We start from the raw sequence: 12,395 nt of genomic DNA on the forward strand, positions 1-12,395 counted from the left end.
GCTACAGACACAATTGTTCTAGAAACGTCACAGTTATAGATGCCCTGTCCTATTAATTTTTTTGGGACCATACTTATATATAGTATTTTTATCTCAATTCTAAAACACACTGGTTTGGAGGATAGAACAGTGACTTACAGTTGATGTTATCAGTGTGAGAAATACACTTTTTGATGGGAAGAGTTGCATAACGAAGCCTTGAGCGGAAGTAGGAGGGATTGACTAAATGACGTCCCCACACAAGAAAACTGTTTTGGTCAAGATTTGGCCCCCACTGTCATCCGGTCCACATGCGGGCTGCTCCTGTTTGCCATATCTGGGTCACAAGTAAGCCACGTCAATACTGCATGTCTAAAAAGGAGCCAAAGGTGGCCTGAATACGTTTTGTGCTATTTGGGCCATATTCCCCATTTACCACAAGGACCACTTTAGGTTCACATCCAGATACTGGATCCAGATTAGATGGATGCACTGCATGTTTGACGAAAAGGGCCACGTTTGTTTTGGGATATTTAAGCCACATTTGCTACTTTACAAGTGGGCCACTTCAAATCCCTCTCATATCCGTTATGTTCGGGCCACATCAAGCTCAGAAGTGGCTCTCATTCATATTCTGTCTGGCTGTAGTTGATCAGTCAAGTCAACTGAAGTATCTGTTCAGTTTTTCTGATTCATTCATTTCAGTAAGAATCAGCAACTACAGAATATTTTTGTTAATCATTTTACCAGTGAACAGCTGGGAATCTAACAAGTGCAGCGTTGCAAAGATTATTTTTTTCATTAGGCTATAGGCTTATGATAAACCTGTATAGTCCATTTATGCAGCAGTGGTGGATAATGCTCATATCAACGTGTGTAGCATTTATGCACTGTGGATAATGACTTGAACAGCAGGACCTGAACAGATAACTGTCCTCCACGGAGACATGGTCCTCTGTTGTGTCCGCACACATCATACTCTCATCCTAACACATTGGAATATTCATCATTATAAATGATATATACTCTCCAATATAACTTATTTATTCTTTTACTGTATATTATATAACGTATTATATATATATTGTTATTTTGTATTATATACTATAATTTTCATATAAAATTCAATAGTAAAACAATAATACCAGTTTATTTTAAGACTTTAACGCAAGCGTTATATATTATTACAGGTGTCTAGTACAAGGCAGTCATTGTAGAGTCATCTTGTTATGTAATCTCTAGGACTACATCGAGGACGAATGAAAACAAACTACAACTCCCGACAGGCTAGTGTGCGACGAGTTCTGTGACGTCATCAGTAGCAGACGCGGACTCGACGGCCGTGTATGTGAGGAGAAGACCCGGGGAGGACAGCTGATCATCATCCATGGCGTCTCCGCTCAAAGTGTGTATAGTCGGCTCCGGAAACTGGTAAGGTGCCACAGGTTCTGTGAGGAAGAGGAGGAGGAGAATGAGGAGGATGAGGAGGAGGATGATGGTACCGTACATGATCCGCTGCTTCAACCTGTTGGGATGTTGCGTCTCCTCCCCTCGGCCTGGTGTAGTGCATGTGTGTGAGCAGGGCTGGTGTGGTGGTGATGGTCTGGGTGGAGGTGCGAGGTTCTGCTGCAGGTGACGGAGGTCACTTCATCTAGTGCCTTGCTCAGTGGCACTCGATTGAACAGTGGTCCTGGATTGAACTTCAAGAGGTTCACCTCACCTTCTTAACATTGCCTCTAGACAAAAGGTGGAGCATGCATTGCAGCACCTATTGAAAAATAACGGTTCAGCATTTTTAAGACTCCCTCAGTCGTCATGTCATTTGGTCCAGTGAGTAAAGTCTGCTTTGACAGCTCTGCAGTAAATCCTGCTTCAGTTCACTTTAGTGGATCCACAAAACATTTTTCACAAAGGATTTGTTACAAAAACAACAATGATTTGAAAAACAAAAATCTGGAAAGGTGTCGGCTGAAGCTCAACACGCTTACACTAGAAGAATTCAACTGGCAACCTTATTATGTCTTGAAATGAAGTCCATCAAACAGACAACATCTCCATTTATATAAACATAAATATGATTTTATCTTTGTTGTTTAATTGTAAAACATCTTATTTTCAAAAAAATGTAAATTTGGAAAGTGAGAAACACATTTTTACTTTATCAATTGTTCTATATACTTTCCCTTTTTACAGAAAAGCATAATTTGTTTACATTTACATTTTTTCCTTGCTCTTATTTAATTGTACTGGCCTGTTTCCATCAGTTCATATTGTCTCTCTCTCGATACTCAAACAAACTGTAAACATTTCAAAAGTTTTAAGCTGTATAACCAGCTAAAAAAGCATGTGAACCACTTGGTCGTAAAATATCATCATCTCCATCTTAATCATGCAAAGGCAAACAAAAATATTTATCTTTTTAATGGCTTTATTGAACACCTTTCATTCTTCCTGCCCAAGAGTGATGGTAGGTAGTAATTGAATGTATATCTCTTGCGTGTGTATGCAATATATAGCTGAGACAAAGTCATGTGTGACCTGGGTGTGACGTGCAACCTGATAAAAGAGTCTCCTCGCTGCTATAGAGCACTGGTCAGCTGTTTATTTCAAGTGCATTCATATTGAGGGTATCACGTGTCATAATTACAGTACTCCTCCCCAGTGATAAGCCGATAAGATGACTTTTATAAGTTTCACATGCACTGAATCTTAAGTAACATGGTAGATGTACATGTTTACAAGTAGTGCTCTACGAAACAAGTAACATTCACACACACACAAATTCATTTAGTGCTTTTATATGCTGCACTTTTCTATCACTCAGTCGTCGGGGAAAGGTAGGGGTTAGTGTCTCCCGCATAGACGATGGAGTGATGACCGCTGCTCTACCTCCTGAGCCACAGACATAACTATTCAGAGATAGGTTCACATTGAGCAAACAGTGAAGGTGGTTGTTTACACGTGTCTGTTGAAGGTAAACTGACCTCTTGGCCTGTGCTCTGATTGCAGGGGCTCTGCCATCGCCAGGATCATTGGAGATAATGCCAAGTCCCTGCAGCGTTTTGCCACCACCGTGAAGATGTGGGTGTTTGAAGAAAACATTAATGGCAGGAAGCTCACGGACATCATCAACACGGAGCATGAAAACACCAAGTACCTGCCTGGATATAAACTGCCAGAGAATGTGGTAAGAGACAGCAGGATTACAGACCTCCTCTCTCAGTGTTTATGAACCTCCAGTCCGCGGCACATTGATTCAGTGCAAGCTAACATAACGGTCGTAACTGCATTTAATATACAGTGGTAACTGAGATGTAGTAAATTACATTTGCTGTGACACACAAACACATAGCTCACACAAACACACACAGTTAGTTTCTCAAGTCTCTTTATTTCAGAAGTCTCACCAGGTCAAATTCCCATCACACTTTATTTCAGACGTATACTTTTGACCTTGATGTTTAGGACTTTAACTTCCAAATCACTTAATCAGAGCTTAGTGAGGCCTCACAAGAGTTCCCAAAGCCAACGTTGTGCATAGTGTAGAATTTGATGTCTCTTTTGGTTTTCTCCACAGGTGGCTGTCCCGCAGCTCTGTGATGCGGCGGAGGGAGCTGACCTACTGGTGTTTGTGGTCCCGCACCAGTTCATCAGGAAGCTCTGTGACGAGATGGTTGGCTGCGTCTCCTCCAGAGCTCGAGGAATCACACTCATCAAGGTAATGACACGTCAGTGAACTGAAGTGTGTGAGCATATTATCTTGCATTGATAGATGACATATTATTCTGCATTGATCACCAACAGTGCAACGCTGCCTCACAGTTTCTGAATGAGTGTGTGAGAGGTCACTTTAGTTTTGCAGCCTGTGCTGTCCTTTGAGGATAGATTCCAGGTCAGTGTGAGTCCCTGTGCGGTAGAATGTGTAATTAAAACTTCTCATGCGTCTTGGCTCATCATCTTGGGCTGGCCCCAGCAGCTTTTATCTTTTATCGATGGCCTTGAATTTATGTTCATGCATCTCAAAGTCACATTCACTGCTAAAGTGGGCTTTTAAATCATCTCGTGAGCCTGAGCTGTTAGAGCATTTTTTTAATTTTCAGTGTTACTCATAAATATCGGTTCCCTAAACAGAAAAAGGTTGAAATCACCCCATCTCTTAATGTTACAGAGAGAACATTCCTGGATCTGCCCCCTGATCCGGATCCATAACAAAATTGAATGTGCTCTTCTTTAACCCATACTTAATACTTCCACCAAGTTTGTTTGTAAACAGTACATTGTATATTGTGAAATGTTGCTTGCAGACAAACAGACAAACAAACGCTTATGAAAACTATAACCTCTTTGGTGGAGGTATTAACTCTGCAGACTTTGACATTGTCTTATAATGTCTGTTTAACACAGGTTTTCATCAGATTGAGTCTTCTGGATCTGTCAGGAGCTAAATTTGCTGTAAATCATTGCCTTTGCTTTTGACAGAAGATTTACTCTCTAATGGACCGGTCTGAGTCTACTTTACTTTTGGACTTGTTTGGATCTTCATTTCCACCATGAAAGCCTAGACAACAGATTGTGTGTGTGTGTGTGTGTGCGTGCGTGCACATGTTGTTGAAAATAAATCCTCATTTCTATCCAGGTAAAAAAGCAGATTATAAACTGTGGAAGGGGACATTAGGGAGAGAGGGGCTTTGGGTGCTGTTCGGCCTGGGACTGAAATAGACCAAAGCTGCACTTACACTCACTTTCCCTCAGAATAGAGAGTGAGCAGCTAACTATGCCCCAGCTGTTGCAAAGTTCATCATGTTGAATGAAACCAATCCTTTAGAATAATTCTATGTGCTACATCTTGTTCTCCATATCCACAACCTTCATGTTAACAATCATTTCACAACAGTCTGATCCTTTGTACAGAATCCAAAGATCCTAGAGGTTCTGAATTTGAGTGGTACGTGTGCATGCCACAGAGGAGGGGGCCAATGGAAATGTGGAAAATGAGACATTTTCTTTTTCTGTTATCTTTATCATTGTGTTTTTTCTAGCATCTGCATGACATGATCACAGAATACGAGTATAAACTAAACGTCTGCATGCTGAATCCGTTTGTCACCAATCTGCTGTTTCCCTCCACGTCTCTCACCTGCTTCCTGCTGTCACACGTTCCTCACATCCCTCTGTGTCTGTCTGTCTGTCAGGGCATAGATGAAGGCCCTGAGGGTCTGAAGCTGATCTCCGACATCATTCGAGAGAAGATGGAGATTGATGTCAGTGTCCTCATGGGAGCAAACATCGCCAACGAAGTGGCAGCCGAGAAATTCTGTGAAACCACAATCGGTAAGAGGAACATATGTGTGTGTACAGATAAAAATAAATGACTCATGTGTTTGAATGATGAAATAGCCTATAACGTAAATTTGATGCGAAATAGATTCGTGACTTTTTATTGCGTGGCAACATCTTTGTGTTTTTGTACAACTCTACATTGATTGGTAGTTGGTAGTTTCTTTGCAAGTAAATATTTCACACTACTTGACAGTATTGGAATTATCTATTGAAGTTGACTGTGTGCCTGCATTTTAGTTTTCAAGGTTTTCGATGTGGGCTGCAAATAGCTTTAATTGAAGGAGTTTCTATTTGAGGAGGAGGGCTTAAAAATAAAAAGCAGGTTGTGTAATCTTTTGTCTTTGTTGTCTATTTTTAACGAAGCAGTCTCATATTTCTGAAGCAAAGTTTTCAGCTTTTGCCCTGTCGGTATAGTTACATGTTAAGACTCTGTAAAAGAGGACGGTGAGATGTGCTGAATCATCTAATCAAAGAGCACTGCACATATATATTATAAAATGTTGATCTCATTTAATGTTCCATTGTATGTGTGTGTGTGCAGGCAGTAAGATCCTGGAGAATGGCCTGCTGTTCAAAGAGCTGCTGCAGACTCCAAACTTCCGGATCACGGTGGTGGATGATGCTGATACAGTGGAGCTGTGTGGAGCACTGAAGGTTCGAACACGACTCTATACCTCCTCCATGTCGGCTGATATAGGATCTGGACCAGACTAAAAAAACGACATTTCTAATACAATTCAGTTCAGTATCAAACCTGGAACTCATGAGTGCTGGCCTGAAGCCTTGTTGACAAGTCATTGTTAAGGTGCTTTTGTGATGTAGTGAATATATTTTTCTTTGTCTTAATGTTGGGAACAGAACATCGTCGCAGTGGGCGCAGGCTTCTGCGATGGGTTGCTGTGCGGGGACAACACCAAGGCCGCGGTGATTCGTCTGGGGCTAATGGAGATGATCGCCTTCGCTAAACTCTTCTCCAAGAACGACACTGTTTCTACGGCAACTTTCCTAGAGAGCTGCGGCGTGGCCGACCTCATCACTACTTGCTATGGCGGCCGCAACCGGCGAGTGGCAGAGGCCTTTGCTAAAACAGGAAAGGTAGGTGCATCATCACCAGGGACTGTGTGACACAAACCAGAGGATTGTATGGACACTCTCTTGCAAAGACAAAGACACTGTTAAAAGTGTAATTCTGTACATTTTATATAATAATATATTTTATATTGATATTAAGACATTTCTTCCATTTCGATGAATTTGTATCTTCTTGTCTCACCTGCTGTCAGAGCATTGAGGAGCTGGAGCAGGAGATGTTGAATGGTCAGAAGCTCCAGGGTCCTGCCACCTCAGCTGAGGTTTATCACATCCTCAAACAGAAGAGCCTGGTGGACCAGTATGTATACACCAGTCTCTGTCTTCTTTTTTAGTAATGAAAGGGGTTTTGTGCATCATCTGTTGGTTTGTGGATGGAGAAGGAGTTTGACAGACACACGATATCAGCCGTAAGAGATGGAAATACACATAAGCCATTTTCAGACCTCAGGTGGACGTCTAGAGAATTGGGTCAGGACTTTCTCCGCAGGTTGCTTTTCACACATGAACAATGCAGCAGGAGATTCTTCGCTCGGATGCTTTCACGACAACACAAATCTCCGGAGCGTTCAGGCGAGGGATGGAGCAGCCGGCAGAGATGGGATGTTGCATTAATTCTGCCAAGGAAATCCCACGTTTTTGTTTACAGCACATTGACGCTGGTATCGGCCCTTATCAACAGAAGATCACAGGACATCTTCGTGTGTGTCTTCTACGTGTGCGGCTCCGCTTTTTTTTTGCATTTGTCGATTGTTTGAAACGCTTAGTATAAAAGATTAGTCTTCTCGACTACAAACCTTTAAAAATAGTGAATGTGTCTTGCACAGTTTTGACACAGTATTAATATACGACTATTGACCTGATGACACCTACATACCACTGTCGCTGCTGGTAATACTGTGTAGTTGCAGTTCTGATGGGTTCGGTTGTAATATAACTAGTATATAATGGTGCATTGATGCATAAAAACTGGGCATTGAAAGTAGATGAGGTGCTGACACTGCAGATTTGGACCATCCGTGCACTGCCACGCTTCCTTGTGTTCTCTTCTGTGTCTCGTCTGACTCCCCCCATCCTCTCTCTGCAGGTTCCCTCTCTTCACAGCCGTCTATCAGATCTGTTTCGAGGGGAGGCCGGTCCGAGAGATGATCTCCTGCCTGCAGAGCCACCCAGAGCACATGTGACCACCGGGTGGGTTTCGCCAAGGGGCTGACGAACAGATTCCATTGAGATCAGTTCACATTAAGTGTCTCAGCATGTGAAAGATAAGGTCCATTATCAATTCAAGTAAAACTAATATAGACCGAACTCAACAGTATTTCATCTCAGTCTCAAAAGGCAGGGAAACAGGTCTGCTAGCCCCGACCTCCTCCTAGTTTACACAGAAATGAGGACAAATTAAGAAGCGAAGCATACTCAATACACAAAGGACGCTAGCAGATAGTTACACTGATTTACAACTGATTCCCATTAGCACTCAAGCCAGTTAAATTGATGAAGTGTCTATATCAATTTGAATTTTGAACAGGGCTGTTTTTAAGACATTCCTGGGGTCAGCTGTTTTTCTGTGTTATCAAGTGTAGAATCACTATGCACCTGCCTCTGCCTTCTTCTGGCTGCTGTTATCAGATAGCCGCCATAGTCCTGGCACGGTGCCCCTTAGACACTAACCACACAATGTTACAATCATTACATTACATATCATTCATATCACACAAGATGGTTTTACCGTCCTCGTACACACTTGAACCAACCAGCAGCATTTTGTAGTGAAATAGCACAAATCATTAAGCCATTGACAAGTCCACTTAAAGGTTTATTACAACACTTTCCTCATGTCAATATTTGTAATATGAAGGTAGTACTCGCCATGTAAAAGACGGATTCTGGTGTTTTGATTCAGGACTCATTACCTCTACCAAGGACGTTATGTTCATTGCTGTTTGTCGCAATTTCTTTTGGCAGAAAATACTGGACTGATTTTATTGAAACTTGATGGAAGGTTGGGATATGGTCCAAGGAAGAACACATTAACTTTTGGCACAGGCCATTTTTTACCGTTAACATTGTGAGATAGGATGTTAGCCTCGGCAGAAGCTTGCAATCTCTGAAGGCCCTTCTTTTGATTTAAATTGCCGTTTATTTGTGGTCCGTCTATATTTTTGCTGGATTATTTTAAAAGTACTAAACTGATATCCATACAATTTACTGGAGGGCAGGGGCTTGACCAAAGAAAGAAGCCATCATACTAAGTAGACTTTCTCACATGCTGAGATTAGCCGTTAGCCTTGGCGGAGGTGTGTGAGCGCCCTTTTAGTTCTTATTATTGAGACCATATCATAGTTTCATGAAGAGAACAAATTTGACCTCCATTGTTTAAAAGGTGTGTTTGTAAATTAACTATCTTTTATACAGAGTTTTTCTAGTCTTAACGACCTCTCAAAACACTTTACACAACAAGTCATATTCACCCATTTACAAACTTATTTATACAACAAGGGCCAGTTCAGACGTCAGTGTCTTGCCCAAGGACAATTCGGCATTCAGATGAAGTAGCCAGAAATCCAACTACCAACCCTCTAGTTGATGGATGAGCAGGTTGACTCCTGTGCCACATTAGCTGTTTGTGAGCCAGACCCAGAGCAAACACAGATATCCGTTCACACCGGGATAAGATATTGTCAGCTACAGTAACAACATGCACTTCTACATATGACTTGCTGCTCTTTTCGAACATGGCTGCTACTTACAGACCTTTACACTGCAGCCATGTCAAAGCAACACAGGTGCAAAAAGATTGACGATCAGTAAAGCTCATAGCCCCACCAAGAACCTACTGTCCCTTTTATATTCAATCAAGCTACACCAATTTGAAAACACTTATAGATATCAGACCTCTCAATGTGCCTGATTTTACTCATCAATAGCCAGGTATTATTTGAAAATTAATATTTTCTTCCTCGGCACATCCCCCAACCTTCCACCAAGTTTCAATGATATTGGTTTCGTGGGTTTTTATAAGACTGAAGTCAAACAGGTAGAGGGCAACGGTGGCTGAGGTATGTAATAACATACCACATTAGGTTTCTGTATTTTTCCTCAGATCTGTTTCAGATCAGAGTTTGTAGATTCATAAAAAAATAGAAAAATTCTGAAGTGATTTAGTCCAATACATTAATAAATCCATCGTTCAAATGTCACATGAACTGGTCAGTGTAGCCGTTTTCAGACATGACTTCCAGAGGATGTCGGCAGAATTGGATCCTGAGTTTACCTTTTCACACATGAACAACAAAAGCAGGAGATTCAGTTCAGACGTGTTAACACAACATAGAAGTCTCCAGAGTGCTCGGGTGAGGGGTGTTGCAGCAGGCAGGGTGTAACACAGGGAGATCACATGTTTTTGTTTACAGCACATCAACACCCCCTTCAGCTCTTATCACCAAAAGCTGTCATGACGTCTTCATCTGCACCACATTTCATCCTGAGATGTTTTGCATCTGTCGTATGTTAGTTCTGAAAGCAGCTTATCTGATGATATTGAGGACATTTCTTCTATTCTCTCTTTAAAGGGCAAATATATAATTGATGGACTTAAATGCATTATTCTGGTTTTATAGATTTTGTGGGTGATCTAACGAGTTTATATCACGATTCATCTTTAGCAGGTCCATGATCTCCTTTTCTACCCAATTGCAGAGATCCATACATTTTAGGACATTTTTGTCTCCTCTGATGATGTGGATCCATGATCACAATTTAACAGCAGGATCCCCGATGGTGCTGATTGGACAAATGAGATCACAAGTCTCTGTTTGGAAGTGTTCCGACAGATATATTCAACACTTCCACCACCTGTTTTACTCAGGTCTTCACAAATCTCAAACAGTATCCCTGACAGATGTATTAAAGTAAAGCTAATTGAGGGGACCACATGATTTGGTGCTGTTAAAAGTAGTGGACACTAATACACCTGACCAAAAAGAGTCTGAATATTCTTTTCATTACATTTCAAAAATAGAGAGAAAGATTCAGTTCAGACTTTTTGTGTGTTAAAAAAGATCATGATGAGATATTTTGGGAAGATCCTCTTCTGTTAGATAGTGTGACCAACAGCAAGTGCAGTTTGCAGTTTACAGTTTAAGATAAATCAGTGTTTTCTTGAACCACACAATCCAAACACTGCACCTCTTCAGAAGTACTTCAGAAGGATTTGATGGGATGTTCACTTCACAAATCCAGATGATAGAAGGCAAGATACTCAAATTCACATTGTGGTGGTTTTTGCTGCTGCACTCTATAATCATATGTTTGTTTATGTGTGCTTATCTTTATAAGTAACACCCTTAACCTTCGCTAAGATTTATTTCCATGTTTGTGACCAAATGTTTGAAATGGAACTTTGTGTGTTTTTACTGTCAGATCTGCCGTTGGTTTTTCATAGTTTCACACATATCAATGGAAAGCTGTTGTTATTTACTTGAGATGACTAAGAAATACCAGCTATGACGTGCCTGTCTGTGGACTCCAGCATGATACTGCCTCTGTGTCATAGTAAGGCACTTAAGTCGTGGTCTGCTCCAGAACAACAGCAATAGACAATTCATTGTGACATAGGAGAAGATAAGGATGGTCACTGTGTTTTCTATATTTTTACAACTTTAGTTTTTGTGTTAATTTGCCCCCGGCCCCTGGCTGTCACCGGTAAGGATTCATTTAGTTTTCGGGTTGTCCGTCCATCCTTCCCATTCTTGTGAACACGATATCTCAAGACCAACTTTATGAAAAATTCTTCAAATTTGATACAAAGATTCACTTGTACTCATGGATGACCTGATTAGAATTTGGTGGTCAAAGGTCAAGGGCACTGTGAGCTTTCAAAACACATGTTTTGCCTTTTGAATGCAATATCTTAGGAATACCTCAAGGGAATTCTTTCAAATTTGTCACAAATGGTCACTTCAACTCACAGATGAACTGATTAGAATTTGCTGTATTTCTAGTTCTCTCTGCCACTCAGGTAAACACACAACATTGCTCAAAAGATCAAACTGAATCCTTAATATTGTATAATAACTGCACATAAAAAATACTCTCACAATATTCTACTTGAGACATCAAATGTTTTAATTTTAGTGAAGATATGACTTAACAAACCTGCAGTATGTTAATAATGCCTTTGGGAAGATCATCATTAGCTCTCTGTAAAATGTGTTGGGTGAGTTTTTGGAGCCGCTTTCTTTATCTGATGCCAAATAGGAACAGTGTCATTCTGTCATATTTACAGAGCGCAGTTGTTTTTATGTTTCCTCACAGATCCACTGTGGTAGAGAGTCACAGATTCTTGCCATTGAAAGCTTCATTGAAGTTCTTGTGCGCTGCTCTGTATTATAAAGTTGAGGCAGTTAACCCAGTATATACCTCTCAAACCAGAGTATTTGTTTCAATACAACACATCAGCTGGCAATGTGCTGTATTGAATAAAATACTCAGTATTTCTATTGTTGACCTCTGAACTGTTGTGGCAAAGTGTAAAATAGTTGCCACTGTGAACTCTGCAGAGTTGTGAAATCCTGTCCATGTGTATTAAAAACTTTTGTTGACTGAGAAGCCTTTAAACCTCTTCATTTGTTTTTCAGATTGGACTTCCTGAAACATATTTAGTGTCTCACCAGAACATTAATAAAGTGCCTGTTCAGCAAAGACCTCTGCACTGTTTTCATCCAGGCCTGGTTTTGGACTGAAGTCCCACTTCTCATTCTGAAGCTTTTTGTCCAGTAACAGTTTGAGCACATTTCCATCGAAACTTAAATATTACCTTTTTTTTCACTCAAATCTATGTGGTTGCAGCCTGAAATGGCAAGTCGATGCCCCATAGTAAATTTGACTTCAATCCTGCTCATATAATAATGTACTCATGGTTCTGACAATGTTGATTGTAAGACTCTACCTCTCCCTTATGAACCAGTTAAGTGTCAGGACAGCCA

At 40.8% G+C, this 12,395-nt stretch overlaps 1 protein-coding gene across 2 annotated transcripts; it reads left to right on the plus strand.

Annotated features, from left to right (window-relative positions):
- The first annotated feature begins 1,309 nt into the window (after positions 1–1,309).
- On the plus strand, positions 1,310–12,128 carry gpd1l (glycerol-3-phosphate dehydrogenase 1 like). Of its 2 annotated transcripts, XM_062399382.1 has the most exons (9): positions 1,310–1,410; positions 2,989–3,166; positions 3,557–3,697; positions 5,172–5,310; positions 5,861–5,973; positions 6,178–6,414; positions 6,603–6,709; positions 7,496–7,599; positions 12,048–12,128. In XM_062399382.1, exons 1-8 carry the CDS (start codon positions 1,367–1,369, stop codon positions 7,590–7,592), a joined length of 1,056 nt encoding a protein of 351 aa, XP_062255366.1. In that variant the 5' UTR covers positions 1,310–1,366; the 3' UTR covers positions 7,593–7,599; positions 12,048–12,128. The 2 variants fall into 2 exon arrangements, with proteins under 2 accessions (XP_062255366.1, XP_062255365.1); XM_062399381.1 differs by lacking the exon at positions 12,048–12,128 and having other exon boundaries at positions 7,496–12,018.
- Positions 12,129–12,395: the final 267 nt, after the last annotated feature.

The sequence above is a fragment of the Platichthys flesus genome, chromosome 11, assembly GCF_949316205.1.
Source record: "Platichthys flesus chromosome 11, fPlaFle2.1, whole genome shotgun sequence".
Classification (NCBI taxonomy): Eukaryota; Metazoa; Chordata; class Actinopteri; order Pleuronectiformes; family Pleuronectidae; genus Platichthys; species Platichthys flesus.

What these genes read in the sequence shown, in the direction of transcription:
- gpd1l (XM_062399382.1), top strand. Translation starts at nt 1,367, where the DNA reads ATGGCGTCTCCGCTCAAAGTGTGTATAGTCGGCTCCGGAAACTG. An exon ending in ATAAACTGCCAGAGAATGTG is followed by an intron (nt 3,167 to 3,556) that starts GTAAGAGACAGC and finishes TTTTCTCCACAG; the next exon opens with GTGGCTGTCCCGCAGCTCTG. An exon ending in CAGAAGAGCCTGGTGGACCA is followed by an intron (nt 6,710 to 7,495) that starts GTATGTATACAC and finishes CTCTCTCTGCAG; the next exon opens with GTTCCCTCTCTTCACAGCCG.